Below are 23,590 nucleotides of genomic sequence, written 5' to 3'. Positions count from 1 at the left end.
CCTAACCTGCTACGTTAATTATCTTAACCTGCTACGATAAAAACATTGTTTTTTACATATGCTGTGTATCATCTAGCCAAAACCTTTTGACACACCTACTCCTTTTTACACGCCCACTCCTTCCTTTCAACACAGCCACATGCCCACTACTCCGGGGTGCACCTACCCATAGTTGCCTTGATGTAACTGGTTGAATCAACATGGTATCCATGTAATTTCAACCAAAAACTTCAACGGAATTTCGTAATTTTTTCCACCCAAGTTTGAACCTAAATCCAATGACATGGGGACATTTTTTGTTGAGTTCACATTGAATTCCGTTTGTTGACAACTCAACTAAATGTAAATAAAAACTAGAATTTGAACTGGTGTCTGTGCCCAGTGGAATATTTTCCCAAAGTTTTGTCCCAAAAAACAAACCAACAAAATTATGCAATTTCAATATTCCTCACTGAATCTGGAACTCTGCACCTTTTTTTGTAAAAGAAACCAATGGTGACTCCATACCGCTACCTCCGCTCTATAAGCCTCCATTCTCTGTGCCAACCCTACAATCACGGTATTACGATGTAAATGTAAAGCAATGACAGTGTGGGTTGTTGTCATCGGTCTTTCATTTTTCTACTGAATGAATTCACAGATAGAGATCTCATATGCAATGGGTTTTTAATTAAACTTTTACATAACAAGTTTGTACAGTTGTCATTATCAGTCTTACTCAATGTAGTGAATTTACTCTCACAATTAAAGGTGCTATGAAGTTTCAATATATATATTTTTTCAATCGTTGTTAGGTAGATGATGTGGGAGGAAAGTGACAAACACTAAAAACGTTTTGCTTAAAACTCTAGCAAACATGTTGGCAGGTTTAAAAAAGAATCACAAAATCATTTAACTTTTCCCCCATATTTTTTCTCTTCTCATCTCCTCCACAACTTTAGGTGATGGGAGCGCATAGTGAAATATTGGCTCCATTTCCTGGGTATTTAATAACAAAAGTGGGACAGTATCAGAAAACAGATGGTCTCATATCAATAAGAAAGGGATCTAAACAGTAACTGAGCTACTAAAAAAGAGAAAACTATAACACTACAGACGCATCACTCGGTATGTTAAGTAATAACGCAAAATATTTTCTTATACAAAATAATAACCCGAAAGAAGGCAATATGATGCCGAAACATTGGTGGTTTACCGAATACATTTCTGGGAGGCTTATACATAGTGTGTGAATATTTATTTTTATAGTATACCAAATAATAAAACATTAGATGTGTATGCATCAGAAGCATCAGAACCTATAACAACCAAAACATTTATCATGGAGCATTCCATTACTAACAAAAATGGACAACAACGTTTTTAATTTGAACTTGTGCAAACTTCAGGAAGAAAAAAGATTTAAAGGAATATTCTAATGTTTGCACACAAAATCCTTTCGACAACTTTGGACTTGCTAGAGTACTGCCCAGTCTGTGCTGTCATTTTGATGCCAATATGTAATCAAATCTGAACTAAAGGAAACAGGAACCATCTGCGCTATTATAATTTGGCCGTTTGTTCCATTCTGGGTTCTGCTATGATAATTCAGAACCCAGAACAGAACAGCCAAATGATAATAGCACAGATGGTTCCTATCTCCTGGTGTTCTTGAGAGGAACAGTGAGTTCTGCGTCTCAGAGTAGGAGTGCTGTTTAAGGATCAGGCCCCCCCTTTTATTCATTATGATTTAAAATACAAAACTGATCCAAGAGCAGCAATCATACGCTTTATGAATACAAGCTGTGATTTACAGGAGTTGATGAGAACTACTGAAGAGGTTGTGATAAAACCCTGTAGGGGAGAGTGGGGTAAGGTGAGCCAAAGGGGTAAGTTAGGCCACTCTTGTTTTTAGGAAACCATACACAAAACATGTCTTATTTGACCAAATATTTAGGAAGAGCTCTGTGAAGAAAGAAACCACATGGAAAAAGTGGTAAGCAAGTTAGGTCCATAAAATGAATTTATTGTGTTAAGAGTTTTCATGATGCTTGTACTGTATCTAAACCAGTGTAGATCATTTTAAGATCGTTCTGTACATCAGTTGGGGGTCTCTATAAGCTTCAATATGAGGTCCTAAACCTAGCATGAAAGTGCATCCTTGTAGCTGTGTGGGGTAATATAGTCAAAATGTTTGCCATGGGGTGAAAGTTGAGCCAATGGCCATGGGGTAAGATGAGCCAATGGCAAGTTGAGCAAATGTAAGTGTTTTCTTCTCATTATCGCTGGGATATGAGGTGACAACAGGGCCTAAGTTAAAAGTGTTTTAAAAAAGTACAAAGAGTTTATTAGGTTTTAAGCCAGTGTTAAATATGCTTTAAATTATTAAAACACAAAAAAAGCAATTGTGATTGTGTTGATTTGTGTTTAGGAAATAAAGGTAGACAGTGTTTTAAAACAGTAGTGGTAATATTTAATTCAGTACAGAAATAGGCGGCTTAACTTACCTTGTCCCGCAAAACTGTAATATTTACATAATTCTGATTATTTCCAGGGATACACAACATCCTGAAATAAATGTAGACATCTTTGTTAGAAAGAATACAATATTTCCCTTGACAAAGAAATGGCTCAACGTAGCCCACTCTCCCCTATCATTAAGTATATCAATGTCCTTGATGATGAAGACCATGGGTAATTAAAGTACTATGAGCCCTGCAGTAATAAACACCATGTGAAAAAGTACTGTACGTTAAAATTATGTTACACATATAGCCTAAAATCTGAAATGTCTGTGTGGAGTTACTCATGACATGACATGGCGAAGTTCACCTTCTTGCTCTCTTCCACACAGACACACAGTCACACACACACACTCTCTCGCTCGCTCGCTCTATTCTCTTTCAACTGTATTCCTTACGGTTCTCTCTTCTCTCACATGGATTTACGTTCTTTTAATGCCCTCTTCGTGCCAAAGACATGCTCTTCATTATACAACCCTTCCTTGTTCCTCCTCCTCCCCCTCTTCCTCCATCTCTGATTGAGCCCCCACTGTTCCCAGCCTAGTGTGTCTGAATCCCTGGAGTGTCCAGTAGTACCTCCTGCTGCACAAGTACTATCCTCTCCTCCCCCAGCCTCTGGCTCTCCATGTCCCCAGAGTCCTGCTCCCTCTTCTGGGTTAGATGAAGCACCTGTAGAGGGGTCCCCACCCATGACTCTGTGGTTGTGTTGTGCACAGTCACCCTGGAGGCTGCATGGAGAGCCACAGACCTGGCGCTGCCTCTCTTTCCTGCAGAGGTGTTGCCAGTGGTGTAGTGGCTGAAGAGCTGGGAGCCGGTGGGGAGTTGGGCCAGTGTGGCCACAGGCAGGCCGGCCACATTGAGAGGCTGACCCACTGGGGATGTGGTGATGGGAGATAAGACGATGGACGATTGTGTGGTCTGGTTCTGAGGCTGGGTGGTGGAAGAGCTAGAGTGATGCAGCCGCGGGCACTTTGAGAGGGTGGCCTTGGAGAAGCTGCCCATGTAGAGGTGACCAGGGCTGGGTGGGGGCTCATCCTGCCTCGGCGTCCTCTGGTCCTGCAACTGGTCGTCCAGCACTGAGGAAGGACACATGGTTGTACTGGTATAACATTGGGCAATGAACAGTGTGTGGTATCCCAGGAGGTCTACCCCGGGGGGTGATAATAGAGGGGAGGTACGTGATGCAACGTTTGGCACTGTGGCACACCACCAGAGAGAACCGGGAGAGACCGACACAGAGCCAAAGCTGAGAAGAAGGACCGAGCCAAACCTACGTGATTTTCTTTGTTATGTTTATTTTATGGCCTAGTAAAGTTGTGTTTGCTGACTAAAACCTCACTGTCTCTGTGTTAATCTCTGCGCACTCAACCCAACACCCCACGGTTAACCACAAGTGAAATAAGGAAACCTAACATAGTAATAGTCTGTATACATATCAGGTAAGCAAAAATAACTTAAGCAATGGTGTTACTTTTAGTGCAGGGATCCAAACCTATATATTGTAAGTACAGTACAAATGGTGTTGTGCAATCTAGAATCCCATAGGAGAACCCTTTGAAGAACCCCTTTTGGTTCCAGGTAGAACCCATTACAGAGGGTTCTACATGGAACCCAAAATAGTTGTTCCCGGTAACCGAAAAGGGTTCTACCTGGAACCGAAAAGGGTTCTCCAATGGGGACAGCCGAAGAACCCTTTTTGAACCCTTTTTTTCCAAGAGTGTATGTTTTCTCATTCCAAGCTCACATCCAAGCTTACATTCTCTCACCATTAAGAGCATTGTGGACCTGCTGCTGGTTGTCATCAGTCTCACTGCGTCTCAGGTCCAGAACCTTCCTCACTGAGTCCAGCAGCCCAAACATCTCAGAAAGGGAGTTCAGCACAACAGCATCTGACACAACAAAACACATTACAGTAACAACAAATAGACAGGCAATTCAAATAAATCAGTCCAACAAATTAACCAATCCCCAATTATACTTTTTTTCTACGAAACTCTTGCCAATCCACCTCCCTCTATATAAACCTGCTAAATACACTGAGTACAGGTGCTCAACAGTTTCCCGTGTGTACCAAGAATGGTCCACCACCCAAAGGACATCCAGCCAACTTGACACAACTGTGAGAAGCATTGGCGTCAACATGGGCCAGCATCCCTGTGGAACGCTTTCGACACCTTATAGAGTGCATTCCCCGACAAATTGAGGCTGTTCTGATGGCAAAAGGGAGGGTGCAACTCAATATTAGGAAGGTGTTCTTAATGATTTGTACACTCAGTGTACATGTTACCCACAGAACATTACATTTTTTTACTCTCTGATATTTCATACATGTATGTATTATGTAAGTATTTGTGGGAACCTATCACAGAGTGTGTAAGCTCACCGGCTTCTTGCAAAATGGCCTTCTCACTGCGGACCTCCACTCCTCTCAACATGGCCACCAGTTCTGTGCGGAAACTGGATAACACCTCCCCCATCAGGCCAACGTCTGCTATGCCTCTCCAAAAGCTTAGACTGCCATCTAGAGAAAGGCAAGAGATGTGCCATGATTAGGAAAGTGGAATGGTGTTGGGGGAATGTGTGTGTGTATGTCAAGACGTCAGATGTGACCAGGATGCCTTTTTAGTCATCAAAGTGACTTTCCTTAGTACTGTAAGTCCCTAAGAAACATGTGTGAGTGTGTGTGTGTGTGTGTGTGTGTGTGTGTGTGTGTGTGTGTGTGTGTGTGTGTGTGTGTGTGTGTGTGTGTGTGTGTGTGTGTGTGTGTGTGTGTGTGTGTGTGTGTGTGTGTGTGTGTGTGCGTGTGTGCGTGTGTGAGTGCGTGCCACCATGCGTGCGTTAGTGTGTGTGTTTATACTGTCTGTGTGTGTGAACGTGTGTGCGTAAGTGCATGCCTGTTTGTGTGTGTTTACATTAAGCTAACGATCAATGTATCCCTGTTGTTGCTATACTGACCAGGGATGATATCACCCCTTTTCCTCTTGACATGTCCATTGGCTGTGCTGGTGATGGGAGGAGCTGGCCCAGGGCTCCACTCCACTGTAGTGTAGGCCTTCTCCTCTAGCCTCTCATCTGACACTGCAGCATGGCCTCCATCTACTATACACAGAGAGCCACCAACACACATCAAATCACTCCTCCAACATCTCATGTCATCACTCATATCACTAGCTCAAATTCTGATTCAGTTCTGTTGTAGACATTTGGTTGTAAGCAGTGGTAACAACAGTGTGACTCTGCAAGTGCCTTCACAGCACAGGGTTTTCAATCCAAGTTTTCCTACTTCTAGATTCCAGTCACTGCCCTTTGCAGTGATAAAATAGGTGCCACACCAAAGACTGCTGAGGGCAATTATTCATTGATGTTTTGATGTAGTCCATTTCAAAATATGAGTGGTACAGTTTATGAAGGTGAAGTGTAGTTTGTGCAGGGCTAAAAACAGCAGTTAAAAAAATGGCAGCAGTCACGGGATATGAGAGAGTAAATGTGTACATAGTAAACGTGTACTGTAGTTAGGTAAGCCCTCGGCTGATAGACACACTGGGCAGTGTGTAGTCAGCCATTGGCTGATTGGCTGATAGGCTCACTTGGCAGAGGGGAAGGGGGGGGCTGCATGGCGCTGCCCGGAAAGAAGCGGGTGCTGTTGATCAACACGTCAAACTTGGTGCTGCGGCAGGTGTTGGTGCACACTGTGTCATGCTGGTAGAAGTCAATCTGACCTGAGTCCATCATTTTCCTGCATAGAGGACATAAGAGAAGATTTATTTTATGATTAGTTATATAATAATAAACATTTTTATCACTATATCTAATCCAGTCTGAAAATAGCTACTTCTAGTTGCGACAATATGTGTATTTCACAGTGAAATGTTTACAAGTGGTTTATGAATTCAATGTTTTATCAAAGCTTTGCTTGTAACAAAAGCTTCTGATCTGATATGTAGAGATGAAGGCAGCAGACTAAACCACAGATGGACAGAGAACAAGTGCAAACACGAAGATGGGGTGTGAAATGCATCACTCAGCAATTTGACAGCGTGATATATGATCCTACCACCACAAGAACGCTGCTTACTAACTGCTAGTGGAATGTATGGGGCAAAAAACCTCCAGGTAACCCAATGCAGGCAAAACAAGAAGATCCCAGACACATAATGACCCCAACCTGCACTTGTCTTTTTCCTAGCACTGATTCTGCTTATAGATGCTTTATTTAATAAAGTTTTAACTTGTGATATGTGGTTGTCTTAGCTTCTTTAGTTGTATGCACTGACTGTAAGTATCTCTGGATAAGAGCGTCTGCTAAATGACCAAAATGTAAATGTAAACCCTGCCCTCCACCCAGTATGACGCAGCGTACCTGAGCATCACCCCTCCCAGTCGGATGGCCCTCTTCCAGTCCTTCAGTGTGGCTTTCCCTGCCATGTGAACAAACTGCTTGGGGCTGATCAGCTGGTCATTGAACTGCAGGGAGGAGAAAAAGCAACACAGAGAATCACAGGCACAGAAAGAGTTAAATAATAATAAAAAATCTCACATGCTTTCATATCGACAATGCAAAATGATCTATGAACACAAACACACAACCCCCCCCCCCCACACACAAAAACAGCACACACACAGGTGCACATACACGCCAGCGTGTTTCTTAGTGACACACAGTACTGATGAACAAGTTACTTAATGACTGGTACCTTGACACATCTGACGTTGATGCCAGGACAGACAAACTTCTTAAACAGGAGGACTGCTTTGCTTTCGCCACAGGTGATGGGGTATCCATACTCAACCTCCTCACCCTCCGCAAGATTGTCTTCTAGCATCCATAATGGTAAAATACAATATAAACACACAGTATATAACATACACAATATCACAAGCAAGCATCCGTACATCAAAAACACAACAAAACAAAATAATACGAATGATACATCCAGTTTTAAAAATTTACTAGATGATGTATACAATACAAATCTAATCTCCACATTGAATGTAGTAATGAATTAAAATACTGGTCATACAAATAAGCAATAAGAAACAAAGCGTCTTGTGGAATCTTACCATGATGTGTCTCTATGGCTAGGACAGTAGAGCCAGTGTCAGCGTTGTCCTCATTTGCCCTGTAGGAGGCAACAAAGTCCACTATTTCATGCAATATTCACCACTCCCACTGAGGCAGCTGTTACACTGTACAGTATATAACAGAACCTGCTATCAGAATTCAACACTTCAACGACAGTTTTATCTTATTCTTGATCTTATAACTGACAACTTGGATGTCTAGAAAAGCACACTTTGTACACTTAAAAAAAATACTTTTTTGTTATATTTGTAATTTCTTAGTGTAATTACATCACGCAGTAATGATAAATTAAATTAGTTACTAATTGCAAATAGAATTTAGAGAGTTTTGCGTTTTGTCCAAATGGTAACTCAAACCCTCCACCCTGTTGTGTCCAGTGCCCCCTCTTTGAATTGCAGCTGTGGTTTAAAGTCTTACCCCTGTATGATGGGCTGCAGATCGAGGATGACCTGAGTCTTGCGGCTCTCACAGTGCTCCCCTTCCTCCTCCTCTTCCTTCACCATCACTATGTTCCTTGAGGACACTGTGATCTCAGCACTTGCCATGACCACTCCCTGGACTGCTGTAGGGACAGGCATATTTATTTATATATTATATTTATACCTTTATTTAACCAGGCAAGTCAGTTCAGAACAAATTCTTATTTACAATGACAGCCTAGGAACAATGGGTTAACTGCCTTGTTCAGGAGCAGAACGACAGATTTTTACCTTTTCAGTTTGGGGATTCGATCTAGCAACCTTTCGGTTCCCGGCCCAACGCTCTAACGACTAGGCTACCTGCCACCCCATGCACGCATTCACACACACGCACACACACACACACACATACACGCACACGCATGCACACACACACACACACACTGATGCGTTTCAGCATACTGTATAGAGGCCCATGTTACACTAGTCCTAAATAGTATTGTAGGTCGTGACATGCAATAGTAGCTATTGAGAATAGATCCATATTGAATTTATGGCACAAATGGTTCTGACTGGGCTTTCTTCTCATGTAATCAAATAATTTATCATCTGACAAAAAGTATTTTGCGTGAAGGTTATGAGCCATTACTAGTATGGGTTACCCCCATTAAAAAAATAAAATAAATAGGGGTTAACAAAAACAGACTGATAGGACAGACTGACAAGTTGAATTGTTCTTTCCCTAACTTTGGAATGGTTTGTAAGAAGAAATAGAGAAAACAACATTACCACTTAATTGCATGTGGTGCTAAAATCCTGCATTCTAGGTAGCTACATAAGTAGCAGACAGTGTAGTCTCTCATTGGTTATTCTGGGTGCTGAGATTACCTACTGTACTAACCAGGGGTGGGTAGGTTACATTTTAAATCTAATCCGTTAACAGTTACTAGTAGACCTGTCCAAAATTGTAATCAGTAATGTAACTTTTGGATTACCCAACCTCAGTAATGTAATCTGATTACTTTCCATTACTTTTGGATTACTTTCCCTTAAGAGGCATTAAGAAGACAAAAATGTATGTTACCAATTGAACTACATCTATTGCAGGGTAAATAAATGTTAGTTTACATAGCTGGCCATACATGGATGTAAAATTTTACTTTATGGGTTGGTTATGTAGGATTCTTCTAACCCCTCGCTTTTTACTACATATAATAATACGATTCAATTCTATCTTTACATTAATATAATTTATAAATCCAGAAATGGATGTAGCAACTACAGACTGCCCTTTAGGTCTATTCAAAAGTGTATGAGTTTGATCATGTGTCCATTAGACCAATGGATCTTCTTTTTTTTATTTTTAATCAGCATGAATTAGATTGAACAATAAAAAAACCACTTTTATTCCACAGGCTGGGATCTGCACTATGCAGCTGTTGCAAGAGCGCATTTTTTATTGGCTGTCCACTGGTTTCAAAAACAATGCTTTACAGGCAGCTTAAACTTCTTGAATTCAACCATTTTTGGGTTCAAATGCACATTTAGATTTGTGAACAGCCATCCACAACAACCACAATCCATAAAGCGCAAATGGCTAAATGAGAGAGCAGCAGTGTGATTCACATCAATGCGCCATGTAGATATCAATAATAAGTGATATCCGTATCACCGTAGACGACACCACTGCTGTCATGCTTACTTCCAAGCGTTTATTCAAATTTGATCATCTTTGGATGCCGACAGCAGTAGCACCAATGCAAGACATATCTTGGACTGTAGCCTACCAAAGCCTGTTCCTGCTCTTTTCCCGTGATCCATCAAACACATTTGGTGTGTCATCATAGTGGTCTCTGATCTGTGGTCAGACTCGCTCAGTTGGAACAAACTTAAATTTGTGCCTTTTTCCAATGCTGATTTGAATGTCATTGAGAAAACAAAGAAGAGTGAAATATATTTTTCGCACACATCCTTTCTGAATTTAAAAGTAATCCTCGAAATAATCATCTAGTTTTTCAAAAATATATGTAATCTGATTACAATATTTCTAGCTGGTAAACATAACCCTGGTAGTAACAATGTAAGTACACACACTGTACATAAAAGTAGCCAATATTACAGTGAACAAAAATATAAACGCAACATCTAAAGTGTTAGTTCCATGTTTCATGAGCTGAAATAAAAGATCCCAGAAATGTTCCATATGCACAAAAAGTGTATTTCTCTCAAATTTTGTGGACAAATTTGTTTACATTCCTGTTAGTGAGTATTTCTTGTTTGCCAAGATAATCCATCCAACTGACAGGTGTGGCATATCAAGAAGCTGATTAAACAGCATGATCATTACACAGGTGCACCATGTAAGGCCAAATTCAATGTTTCATCAAATATATACAGTACCAGTCAAAGGTTTGGACACACCTACTCATTCAAGGGTTTTTCTTTATTTTTACTATATTATACACTGTAGAATAATAGTGTCTTCAAAACTATGAAATAACACATCATTTAGTAACCGAAAAAGTGTTAAACAAATCAGAATATATTTTACATTTCAGATTCTTCAAAGTAGCCACCCTGTGCCTTGATGACAGAATGCATTTCAATTAACGGGTGCCTACTTTGAAGAATATAAAATATTATTTGTTTTAAAAAATGTTGGTTACTACATGATTCCATATGTGTTATTTCATAGTTTTGATGTCTTCACTATTATTCTACAATGTATAAAATAGTAAAAATAAAGAAAAACCCTTGAATGAGTAGGTGTGTTCAAACTTTTGACAGGTACTGTATATATTTGATGAAACATAGAATTTGGCCTTACCAATATTAGCCCATAGACATGCATTGAATAACAGATTCATACATGGAAAAACAGATAGTCAAAATTGTAATCAAAAGGAAGTATGTTTTCAAGTGTCTGTCCTATATCGAAATTCTAAGAAAGCTTAGGATAAAAATCAAATACATTTTACCATGGTATTACCTGTATACCTTTGATGTGGAAATGCCCTATTCACTTCCATAACTTTTTCGGCCCGGTAACAGGTTACCTTCCTACGCGTACCGTGACACTCGTAGAGCAAAACACCATCGTGAGAGTAATCTTTCTATTGAGGGGTTATGTTAATTTGTAGGACAAACCGTTTGGACACTACAGACGTTTTTGTTAGAAGACGGATTTTCGAGATGTCTCCTGGCCTGACAAACACCGCTGTAGCTCTGCCACCTTCCACCGCAAAACGCAGAAAGTCGAAATCGGCCTTTGAGACGCAGCCCATGTAAAACAACAGATATCTGTAGCTTAAACAGACAGATTTTGATGGCGATGTTTTATTTTATTTATTTATTATGCCTCGAGCAGAGCATAATATTTTACGGCTGAAGCATAGAAATGCACTATGCATAAATCGCTCCGCCATTTCCTGGTTGCTAAAATTCGAATAGTTTGCCTAATTTCAGTTTATATGACAAAACAAGCAAGGTTAGTGTAGAGAATCATTGTACCATCTAAACCACAGTGGAATATATTTTCCATAACCAAAAATATTGTACAAAACCGACTCGAGACACAAAAAAGGGAAGCAAAGAAATACAACACATAGAACAGATCTACAGCTTCATAGACTTGCATTCAACGACAATGACAGATCTACAGTATAAGCCACATTTCTATGTGAATTTGGTCTGGTCGCCCAAAAAGTTACATATTGCAGCTTTAAATGCCCTTATTGTGTATGAGATGTAAGTAGGATTGGAGTGATGCATTTTCAAAATGGTACAGTAAAATAGCTTCCAGTCCATAACATAGATAGGGGAGTAGTTGTTCTCTATTAATCCATTGAGTTTAACTGCCATTATTACGTATGCGATGTATGTGTATTTTCAAAATGGTACATATTTGAAACAGTATGTTAAACTTGAGTCTCCAATATGAGATATACTATATATCTTATGGAATATGAAATGAAACTAACTCAGTAATTGCAATAGCAATCTATTTGAATTAGCTCTTGAAATTAAATCATAACTATTCATATTTTTATTATAATATTAGACAATAGGTTATAATCAATATAAAAATCTAATCATGGCTTTATTATTCAGAATACGATTTTAATCCAATCTTTGCCTTTATAAAGTGCTTAGATGTTTCTTTTCTGCAATACTGTATTTCTGACCTATTTCATGACATCCAAATGCAATCATAGTTATGTGGAATCTCAATCCCTAAAGAGGGTCAAACCAAACTATCGCCTGAGAGGCATTGTCTGTGGTAGAAGGTGATAGTTGCTGATAGTGCCATTCCTCTTATCTCAAAAGCTTACAATTAGAAGCATATTGCAACCATGATAACAGGACATATCAAAAGTAAAAGCTTATCTTCAGTACAAGTGTGTCACGCCCTGACCTGAGAGAGCCGTTTTTCTTTGTTTGGTTAGGTCAGGGTGTAACATCGGGTGGGCATTCTATGTGTCATATTTCTATGTTTTTTTCTCTTCCTGTGATTGACCTAGTATGGTTTCCAATCAGAGGCAGCTGTCTATCGTTGTCTCTAATTGGGAATCATACTTAGGCAGCCCTTTTTTTCCCCCCTCCTTCAGTGTAGGATCTTGTTTTTGTCAGCTCAGTAAGCCTGCAGAACGTGATGTTTGTGGTTTCTTTGTTTGTTATTTTGTTTGAGTGTTCTGAGTTAAAATAAATATAAATATGAGCACTTTCCACGCTGCACCTTGATGTACTCGTTTTGACGATCGTCACAAAGTGAAAATATTTAACGTAGGCCAATCAATGCAGTGTAAACATTATTATGTAGCCTCCATTACTACAAATCAATGGTGGAAAAATATTGCTCTTCAACTGCAACTTGAAAGTTTTATTTTTATGTTTACATTATCTGTAATCAAGTTATCTGAATGTACATTGAACAACAATATAAACGCAACATGAAACAATTTCAAAGATTTTACTGAATTCCAGTTCATATAAGGAAATCAGTCAATTGAAATAAATTCATTAGGCCCTAACCTATGGATTTCACATGACTGGGAATACAGATATGCATATGTTGCTCACATATACCTTTCACAAAAAGGTAGGGGCGTGGATCAGAAAACCAGTCAGTTTCTGGTTTGACCACCATTTGCCACATGCAACTCTATCTTTCGCATTGAGATGATCAGGCTGTTGATTGTGGTCTGTGGAATGTTGTCCCACTCCTCTTCGATGGCTCTGCGAAATTTCTGGATATTGGCAGGAATTGGAACACAATGTCGTACACGTCAATCCAGAGCATCCCAAACATGCTCAATGGGTGACATGTCTGGTGAGTATGCAGGCCATGGAATAACTGGGACATTTTCAGCTTCCAGGAATTGTGTACAGATCCTTGCGACATAGGGCCGTGCATTATTATACTGAAACATGAGGTTATGGCGGCAGATGAATGGCACGACAATGGGCCTCAGGATCTCACCAGGACCTCAGGACGTCTGGGCATTAAAATTGCCATTGATAAAATGCAATTGTGTTCATTGTCTGTAGCTTATGCCTGCCTATACCATAACCCCACCATGGTGCACTCTGTTCACAACGTTGACATCAGCAAACCGATCACCACACGATGCCATATGTCCGGTACAGTTGAAACCGGGAATCATCTGTGAAGAGCACACTTCTCCAGCATGCCAGTGGCCATCGAAGGTGAGCATTTGCTCACTGAAGTCGGTTATGACGCCGAACTGCAGTCAGGTCAAGACCCTGGTGAGGACAATGAGTGAGGACAACGAGCATGCAGACGGTTTCTGACAGTTTGTGCAGATATTCTTTGGTTGTGCAAACCCACACCTTCGTCAGCTGTCCGTGTGGTTGGTCTCAGACGATCCAGCAGGTGATGAAGCCGGATTTGGAGGTCCTCGGCTGGCGTGGTTACACATGGTCTGCAGTTATGAGGCCGGCCAAATTCTCTAAAATTATGTTGGAGGCGGCTTATGGTAGAGAAAATAGCATTCAATTATCTGGCAACAGCTCTGGTGGACATTCCTGCCAATTGTGTTGTGTGACAATCTGCACATTTTGGAGTGGCCTTTCATTGTCCCCAGCACAAGGGGCACCTGTGTAATGATCATGCTGTTTAATCAGCTTCTTGATATGCCACACCTGTCAGGTGGATGGTGTTAGGTGGATGGATTATCTTGGCAAAGGAGAAATTCTCACTAGCAGTAATGTAAACTACACATTTTCTTTGAGAAATAAGCTTTTTGTGCATATGGAAAATGTCTGAGATCTTTTATTTCAGCTCATGGGACAAACACTTTACATGTTGCGTTTAGATTTTTGTTCAGTATAGTTTGCAACTGTCACGTCCTGACCAGCAGAGGGAGTAGTTGTGTAGTATTTTGGTCAGGACGTGGCAGAAGAAGTCTGTATGTGTTTTCTAGTATGTCTGTTTCTGTGTTAGTCTTGTGACTCCTGATCAGGAACAGCTGGATATCGTTGTTCCTGATTGGGAGTCATATATTAGGAGTGTGTTTTTCACCTGGGGTTTGTGGGTTGTTGTTTTAGCACTGCTTTATGTTAGTCTGCTAACTGGTCCTGGCGGTCTATTGTTTCTTGGTGTTCATTTTATTCTAATTAAATAGAAAGATGAGCATTCACATCCCGTCTGCGTTTTGGTCATCCATTCACCACGACAGCTGTTACAGCAACATTGCCAACCTGGAGGAAAAACGTAATTCAGTTTGGCCTAAGTGTGCTCTATACACAAAATTAACACACATTAACATATGTTGATGGGGTTTAAATTGGCGATTTCCTAGCCATCCTCAACATAGACTGTAAAAAGAATAGTCACACACTGTTACACCTATGACACTAATCTAGTGAGCACTATTGTATCTTCGCCCAAGCAAGGCATTTGATTGGTCTGCCATATAGCAAGGCATTACTGATTTACACCGGGTCTCCACCCCTATTTAGCTATTTTTCTGCCATGAACTTCCTCAGGCTTACCTGTAGAAGGGAATCCTGGTTCTCGACGAGGCAAGCTTTGTAGAAACCTAGCGCCGGGCCCTAAGACTCTAGGGGTATACAATATGCATTTCTTAGTTAAAAAGACAGGTGCTGCTGATAATACCGCAATCTTCGTCGAGGCAGAGGACATCTATGTGTAGCCCATGTATCTGATGCTGTCTGGCCAAAAAGAGTGTCATACTCTTTTTTTGGCAAGACCGCATCAAATACATGGGCTACATATAGTGGGACAGAGTGGCGCTGTCATTTTTACAGTTAAATAACGTCTTTACTATAAAACCTATAAAAAGGAGGGAGAGGCGGCGGGGGGGGGGCTCAGACTGGCCTCTGCCTGGGACCCTCAAATCACAAAATCCAAGGGAACTTTCTCTTGGGGACCTTTGTCTGGTTCCCTGTAAGTTCCGATGGCCATCACGGCCAGGACCTTTTTTAGGAAGTTCTCAGGATGTTAATTTTACTAGTCCTTAGGACATTGTGAGATGGACCCAAGGGAATGTGCTTGAGGACGTTTTTAGGATGTTCTTGGGATGTTCGCTCATGGTCCCATGGTGGTTTTGTTTTGTCTAGTTCCCGCTTTGTCCCGGGGACAAACCAGACAAACGTGTCAACCCCTTTGTTATGACAAGCCGAAATAAGTTCAGGAGTAAAAATGTGCTTAACAAGTCACATAATGAGTTGCATGGACTCACTCTGTGTGCAATAATAGTATTTAACATGATTTTCTTATGACTTCCTCATCTCTGTACCACACATATAATTATCTGTAAGGTCCCTCAGTCGGAGCAGTGAATCTCAAACACAGATGCAACCACAACCAGGTTTTACAATGTCTCACAAAGAAGGGCACCTATTGGTAGATGGGTAAAAATAAAAGAAGCAGACATTGAATATTCCTTTGAGCATTGTGAAGTTATTAATTACACTTTGGATGGTGTATCAATACACCGAGTCACTACAAAGATACAGGTGTCCTTCCTAACTCAGTTGCCGGAGAGGAAGGAAACCACTCAGGGATTTCAACATGAGGCCAATTGTGAATTTAAAACAGTTACATAGATTTAAACTATGTAACTGTTCTGTGATGGCAGAACACTGAGGATGGATCCACAACATCATAGTTACTACACAATACTCTCCTATTTGATAGAGTGAAAAGAAAGAAGTCTGTACGGAATAAAAATATTCCAAAACATGCATCCTGTTCGCAACAAGGAACTAAAGTAATACTGCAAAGAAATGTGGCAAAGCAATTCACTTTTTGTCCTGTTTGGTGCAAATCCAATAAGACACATTACTGAATACCACTCTCCATATTTTCAAGCATAGTGGTGGCTGCATCATTTTATGGGTATGCTTGTTAACATTAAGAATTGGGTCATTTTTCAGGATAAAAAGAAACAGAATGGAGCTAAGCACAGGCAACATCCTAGAGGAAAACTTGGTTCAATCTGCTTTTCACCAGACACTGGGAGATGAATGCACCTTGCAGCAGGACAATAACTTAAAACACAAGGCCAAATCTACCCTGGAGTTGCTTACCAAAAAGACAATAAACGTTCCTGAGTGGCCAAGTTACAGTTTTGACTTAAATCTACTTAAAAATCTATGGCAAGACCTGAAAATGCTTGTCTAGCAATGACCAACAGACAATTTGAAGAATTTTTTAAAGAATAATGGGCAAATGTAGCACAATCCAGGTGTGGAAAGCTCTTAGAGACTCATCCAGAAAGACTCACAGCTGTAATCGCTGCCAAAGGTGCTTCTACAAAGTACTGACTCAGGGGTGTGAATACTTATGTAAATTAGATATATATATATTTTTTTTCATTTTCAATAAATGTGCAAACATTTCTAAAAAAACAAAATGTCACTTTTTTATTATGGGGTATTTGTTTAATACATTTTTAATTCCGGCTGTAACAACAAAATGTGGAATAAGTCAAGGGGTTTGAAAACTTTCTGAAGGAACTGTAAATGCCATTGTCATGTAAGTAGTTTGGAGGAGTGCATTTTCAAAATGGTACAGTAAAAATTACTCTAGATCATAACATAGATAGTGGAGTAGTTATACTACATTAATCCATTGAGTTTGATGACAAAGTATATGAAACGGTCCTTTAATTTATTCTTTAACATAGGATAAATTCCATTATTGTGTGTGATGTAATTAGGTTTGGAGGAGTGGATTTTGTAAATGGTACAGTAAAGATGCTTCTAATACATAACTTGATAGAAGAGTAGTTGAAAACATTCATCCATTGAGTTTTCTGACAAAGAATTTGAATCAGTCCTTTAATTTAGTCCCCATTATAGGATAAATGCCATTATCACATATGCAAGTATTCAGACATTCAACATTTTGTTATATTACAGTCTTATTCTAAAATGTTTCAAATTGTTTTTGTCCTTCAATCTACACACAATATCCCACAATGACAAAGCAAAAACAGGTTTTTAGAAATGTTTCAAATTTATAAAAAAACAAATAACTGAAATATCAAATTTACATAAGTATTCAGACCCTTTACTCAGTACTTTGTTGAAGCACCTTTGGCAGCGATTACAGCCTCGAGTCTTCTTGGGTATGACGCTACAAGCTTGGCACACCTGTATTAGGGGAGATTCTCCCATTCTTCTCTGCAGATCCTGTCAACCTGTCAGGTTGGACCCTCTCAAGCTCTGTCAGTTTGGATGGGGAGCGTCCATGCACAGCTATTTTCAGGTCTCTCCAGAGATGTTAGATCGGGTTCAAGTCCGGGCTCTGGCTGGGCCACTCAAGGACATTCAGAGATTTGTCCCCAAGCAGGGACAAATTAGGGTTAGGGTTAGCATTGTCTTGGCTGTTTGCTTAGGGTTGTTGTCCTGTTGGAAGGTAAACATTCACCCCAGTATGAGGTCCTGAGCACTCTGGAGCAGGTTTTCATTAAGGATCTCTCTGTACTTAGCTTCGTTCATCTTTCCCTCGATCCTGACTAGTCTGCCAGTCCCTGCCCCTGAAAAACATCCCCACATCATGATGCTACCACCATAGGATGGTGCCAAGTTTCCTCTAGATAAGATTGTGCCAGGTTTCCTCCAGATGTGTCGCTTGGCATTCAGGCCAAATAGTTCAATCTTGGTTTCATCAGACAAGAGAATCTTGTTTCTCATTGTCTGAGATTCTTCAGGTGTCTTTCGGCAAACTCCAAGCGGGCTGTCATGTGCCTTTTACTGAGGAGTGGCTTCCATCAGGGGCGGAAATCCCGGGGGGGACAGGGGGGACACGACCCCCCCATCCTGGGAAAAATATGATTTGTCCCCCCCAATATATCACTGAAACATAACTATGTAATTTAAATAATATTAATAATACGCAATGAAAGCAATTGTGCTGATTATAGACACTTAATAGCGCGTTTTTAAGTTTCAAAAGATTGCGACCCCCCCACCCTTTGCATCACAATGGTTTGATCCGCTGCCAGTTCCTTAGATTGCTAGGTAACAGAGAGGTCGTATCTACTGTAAGTTAGTGCTTCAAAGTCCCTGTGATAAGGTTAGCGATAAACTGAAATCCAAACTGAACAGAACTACACTCTCTTCTACCATTGTCTTAAATATATTTAATGGTCTCGTTGCAAAAGCTAAATTGTCGCAAGGGAACTTTTATTTATTTATTTATTTTATTTCACCTTTATTTAACCCGGGTAGCAAAGATTATAGCAAACACCACTGAAACTGAATTGGTGCTCGCTAGCTTTGCAAATTCAGCTATTGTTGGAAGCCAGCCAATATGAAACAAACTATTAAAATTACAAAAGGTTGCAGCATATGTTGTGTAAATGGTGAACTCATACAGCTGTCAACTCTTGTCATTTTAATCCGTTTCACATTTGCTAGCTACCTTTTAGATCGAAGCCCAAATAGAATGATTGAAGATGATAGAAGCCCATCTCCTACTGTAAATAACCTACACACTATGTGTGTAGCCAGCCAGCCAGGTAGAAAAATGGCAGAAAAATAAAAGACGGACATCAGAGTATTTTTCAATACACCAAAACGCATAGTAAGAACCCTAGTAGCCTAATATCTCAAAGACTAGTTGATAAAATGTTTATAAGAAAGAAATGAAATTCTAATGGAAATGTTTCACAATGATGTCATTAGGCAGAGCAGGCAACATATGGCACACAGACAGCAGAGTTGGGGACAGATATGCAGGGACAGACTGGCAGAGACAGGGAGTCTCAGGTAAGTTTGTTGAGTCTTTGTTTGGCAACATTATGAAAGGTTCTCAATTTTTTTGACTTGTAAAATAGGAACATAATTGGAAAATGCCATGGATACCCCCACTCTCAACTTAAACTGGTGACTGAACTAAGATTTGTTAAAGGCAATGGTATTGCTGTTGTGATTAGTTCTGTAGTTTTAGGTACCGGTAGTTAGGAGTACGGCAAACACCTTATTTCTTTGGTTCCTCAATATACATTTACCATATTACAATGTAGGCTATGTGTTACAGCACTACTTTTGGTGTCCCCCTCAGGAATTGCTCTTGAGAACATTTCATGTAATTGTCCCCTCCAAAGTTGATATCAGATTTTCGCCCCTGGCTTCCATCTGGCCATTCTACCATAAAGGCCTTATTGGTAGAGTGCTGCAGAGATGGTTGTCCTTCTAGAAGGTTCTCCCATCTCCACCGAGGAACTGGAGCTCTAGCAGAGTGACCATCGGGTTCCTGGTCACCTCCCTGACCAAGGGCCTTCTCCCCCGATTGCTCAGTTTGGCCAGGTGGCCAGCCCTAAGAAGAGTCTTGGTGGTTCCAAACATCTTCCATGTGAGAATGATGGATGCCACTGTGTTCTTGGGGACCTTCAATGCAGCAGACACTTTTTGGTATCCTTCCCCAGAACTGTGCCTCGACACAACTTGTCTCGGAGCTCTACGGATGATTCCTTCAACCTCATGGCTTGGTTTTTGCTCTGATATGCATTATCAACTGTGGGACCTTATATAGACAAGTGTGTGCCTTTCCAAATGATGTCCAATCAATTGAATTTACCACAGGTGGACTCCAGTCAAGATGGAGAAACATCTCAAGGATGATCAATGGAAACAGGATGCACCTGAGCTCAATTTCGAGTCTCATAGCAAAGGGTCTGAATACTTATGTAAATAAGGTATTTCTGTTTTGTTTTATTTGTAATACATTTGCTAAATAAAAAAAAAAACGTTTTTTGATTCGTCATTATGGGGTTTTGTGTGTAAAAAATAGTTTAATCAGTTTTAGAATAAGGCTGTAACGTAACAAAATGTGGAAAAAGTCCAGGGGTCTGAATACTTTCCGAATGCACTGTAGGTTTGGAGGGGTGCATTATAATAATGGAACAGTAAATCTAGATGCTTCCAATCCGATCCATAGATAGTGGAGTAGTACATTAATCCATTGAGTTTGCTGAAAAGTATTAGAAACAGTCCTATAATTGAGTCTATAATATGGGACAACAACTGTGGACGGAAACGTGGTTTATGTGAAGTGGTAAAAGGAATTAAACCCTATCAAAAAAGATACCAAGTTATTCAAAAATTAGGAAAATCCGATGGACATCCACTATAAAACACCAACAAAGGTTTCGGAGATATTAGCCAGCATTCCCAGCGCATAAACCACTTTGGCAGTTGCGTGCCTCTCTCTCTCCTTCACCCACTCAAACTGACGTTATGTTGGTGCGGCGGCACGCACACAACCAACCAATGTGTACATAGTACACACCATTCCAGACAAGGCAATCGAAAACACAACGTAAACCAACCAGAAACGATACAATATTATTTGAACTGAATAATCTGTGTTTTTCTTACCGTTTTACTGCAGAGAATTCATCATTTGCTTGCAGAGAGTTGTCAGAACATGCGCTGTACTGCTGCTTCGCTACACTTCCTGCAACGAAGGCAGTATTTGCCTGTGAGAAGCATCTGTCCTACTGTCACGAGAAGCGGTTGTTCGCACGCGATGTGTATATCGGTCAAACTGCTCTACTCCGAGTGCACCGCTTGCTTGAGCACCACGGAATGGTTTAGTAAAGGATAAGGCTAAATGACTAGAATAGCTCACAACAACGACAAATATACTGTTTTATTTGACCGCACGTATCATCATTAGGCCACTAAAGGAGTGTTGTTATAATACACATATATTATTTGCATGCAATAAGTGATGTTTGTTGAGCGTGTAAAATGATTTAGCATAATAAATAGGTAGACATTAATGCACACGTTGTACTAAAGGGTAGCGGACTTTTACAGTTGTGTACAGTAGGCTAATCATAGAGCGCACATAGTTTTATTAGGCTATGGGTTCAACCCATAGCCTAATAAATTATTAGCACTCAATTAAACTCTGAAAATATAGGGAATGTATTCTCACCTGCTCTAATGCATTTTGCACAACTCAAGTAATTTCAAGTTTTAGGGGGTGGTTGTCACTAAGCACGGATCTAGGACCAGCGTATCCCCCTCGTCGACAAGAAATAACAAGTTATACTGACCTTAGATCAGCATTTATGAGTCCACATCTAGCAAGACCCCCTTATTTGGGAAAGCGATTCTTGAAGTGATTTAATTGACACATCTGGAAGCCAATGAAATCTCACTTCATCTCCCTGTGCCCAATCGTAAATATTCAATGCCTCGTAATTTAGTAATTTCTACAGAAGTGAACTGAGTAGTGTTATTCCAGGGTTTGAGGGTTTACTCCTTGCTTTTATCCGCGGAAATCATGTTCTTGAAACCTGGACAGATTAGAGAGGCTGTGAATTATTTGGGCAGTTTTTGGATCGTCTTTAGTGTCGTGTTTATAATTGTCAACGGACAGGAGGGTAAGCTATTTATTCCCTTGTATATGTCCTCGTCAATGTACAGAATAGTATAATATCTGTAGAGCAATAGTCAACCAAAGACATTAGACTAGCTATCTTTTTTATAAATCGCTTACGATATTTTTATTGAGATAATTACTCTGAGCCTTGACTGGATAATTATCAAATAACTCTATAAATTGTAGGCTATTATATTTATATTAATAAAGTTGTGTAATTGAGTTGGTACTGTAAACTGAGTTTAATCGACATGAATATCCTCCATAAATGAGCATATTTACAGATTATCTTCATGTCATTTTAATGTTGTGTTACTTTATTGAAGATATTTTCATCACTTTATATGTTCTTTTTTTGTTGGCTGAGGGCTACACACATTGTCCACATTTGAAACCGTTTGACCTTTTCTAAAGTGGCTATTGGTGACATAAATAGACAATGTGCTCCTGCTGCAATTTCCAGTTTTCAGAAGCTATATATCATAGATTATTGATCAATCAGATGATGCATGAGTTTAATTCAGGTTTCCAATAAAAGTCCTCATAAACAAGGTAGCTGTTGTATTGGTCAATTAAAGGTACACTGCCCTTCTTTGGTAACTCACTCTTATTGGCAAAGTGTGAGGTGTGTGTACCAATCCTCGTTTGGAGCTGTTCTGCTTGTGTTAGTCATTCCAAGTATTTACGACAAACTGAGCATCCTTTCCATTGCTGAGCATCCTTTCAAGTCATTTCCAAGAGTAAATATTTTATGTAAAAACCCTTTCACACACAGTTGACTTCAGCAAAAGGGGTCAACACTAGCTTTGATAGGGTTTAAATTAATATAAGGGTACAGTTATAGCCTAGTTGTAACAACACTGGCTCAGTGCTCCTGTGAATAACTCTCTTCCACACATGGGGTGGATCAAACCAAAGCCACAAATATCTTTGGGTCTGTCTGGAGCAAACAATCCCGATAGTTCAAAGGTCATCTGTGATGTCATGGTGGCATTCCATTGCAGATAGTGAACTCTCAACTGTGTTTACCTATGTGGTTCAGGGCCAGTAACCGAAAGCTCGCTGGTTTGAATACCCAAGCCGACAAGGTGAAAAATCTGTCGATATGCCCTTGAGCAAGGAACATGACTATAATTTGCTCCAGGGGCGCTGTACTACTGCGGCTGACCCTATAAAACAACACATTTAATTGCACTTGGTGTATGTGACAAAACATATATACATATTTTTTCCCCCCACTATTTCCCACAAGAAGACTTGTGGGACATGGTATTTAACAATCAGGCAGGGGTCAACATGAATCACACATATATGGAAACTTACTGTGAATGTCCACACAGATCTGGGCTCTCTTGACACATTTTGTTTTGCTGTTGGGGATTTAGTATCTTCACAGAGGAAGATGACCAACTCATGGTACATTTCTTCCTCTGAATCACTTTGGCACCAGAGAGAAGCAAGAGACAAATGCACAAGAAAAAACATATCAATCCTCTCCTGGTCTATGAACAACTCAGGGTGTGTTGTCATGCTCTGATTGACACAGCAGTATTGTGTAGTGACAGATTGCACAGCTAAACATCCTGTCTGGTAGTACAGACCTGTGAGGGCCTGCCAGCAAATCAATAGATTTTGGTCCAATACAGAGCTGATGATTGACTACAATTCCCTATCATCTGTCCAGTTATTACTACACTAC

General features: G+C 40.1%; 2 protein-coding genes across 7 annotated transcripts in view; one reads left to right on the top strand and one right to left on the bottom strand.

The window, feature by feature from the left end:
* Positions 1–649: 649 nt before the first annotated feature.
* Positions 650–21,060, bottom strand: LOC106584263 (glucocorticoid modulatory element-binding protein 1). 5 transcript variants are annotated; one of them, XM_014169345.2, is made up of 12 exons: positions 20,877–21,010; positions 15,018–15,085; positions 14,545–14,723; positions 8,002–8,146; positions 7,563–7,621; positions 7,196–7,317; positions 6,862–6,965; positions 6,089–6,237; positions 5,457–5,600; positions 4,885–5,022; positions 4,268–4,390; positions 650–3,577 (listed from the first exon to the last, which is right to left on the bottom strand). In XM_014169345.2, exons 4-12 carry the CDS (start codon positions 8,127–8,129, stop codon positions 3,042–3,044), a joined length of 1,503 nt encoding a protein of 500 aa, XP_014024820.1. In that variant the 5' UTR covers positions 8,130–8,146; positions 14,545–14,723; positions 15,018–15,085; positions 20,877–21,010; the 3' UTR covers positions 650–3,041. The 5 variants fall into 5 exon arrangements, with proteins under 5 accessions (XP_014024820.1, XP_014024812.1, XP_014024827.1 ...); XM_014169337.2 differs by lacking the exons at positions 14,545–14,723; positions 15,018–15,085 and having other exon boundaries at positions 20,877–21,060; XM_014169352.2 differs by lacking the exons at positions 14,545–14,723; positions 15,018–15,085 and having other exon boundaries at positions 8,002–8,143; positions 20,877–21,025.
* Positions 21,061–21,702: 642 nt separating this feature from the next.
* Positions 21,703–23,590, top strand: part of si:dkey-34d22.1 (discoidin, CUB and LCCL domain-containing protein 1) — a 31,344-nt gene continuing 29,456 nt past the window's right edge. For both annotated transcript variants that reach the window (XM_014169299.2, XM_014169297.2), the window contains exon 1: positions 21,703–21,892. In XM_014169299.2, the coding sequence (XP_014024774.2) occupies positions 21,793–21,892 (100 nt within the window). In that variant the 5' untranslated portion in view covers positions 21,703–21,792. The remainder of the gene's footprint in view (positions 21,893–23,590) is intronic.

The sequence above is a fragment of the Salmo salar genome, chromosome ssa02 (genome assembly GCF_905237065.1).
Source record: "Salmo salar chromosome ssa02, Ssal_v3.1, whole genome shotgun sequence".
NCBI classification, from domain to species: Eukaryota; Metazoa; Chordata; class Actinopteri; order Salmoniformes; family Salmonidae; genus Salmo; species Salmo salar.
Note: the sequence above shows the minus strand (reverse complement) of the source record. Positions and strands in the feature narration are given on the sequence as shown.

Excerpts from the sequence above, each read along its gene's own strand:
- LOC106584263 (XM_014169337.2), bottom strand. The coding sequence starts at position 8,129 with ATGGCAAGTGCTGAGATCACAGTGTCCTCAAGGAACATAGTGATGGTG. Across the intron at positions 7,318-7,562 it reads AGCCATAGAGACACATCATG|AAGACAATCTTGCGGAGGGT; the intron begins GTAAGATTCCAC and ends TATGGATGCTAG. Across the intron at positions 4,391-4,884 it reads GGCCATTTTGCAAGAAGCCG|ATGCTGTTGTGCTGAACTCC; the intron begins GTGAGCTTACAC and ends TTGTTGTGTCAG.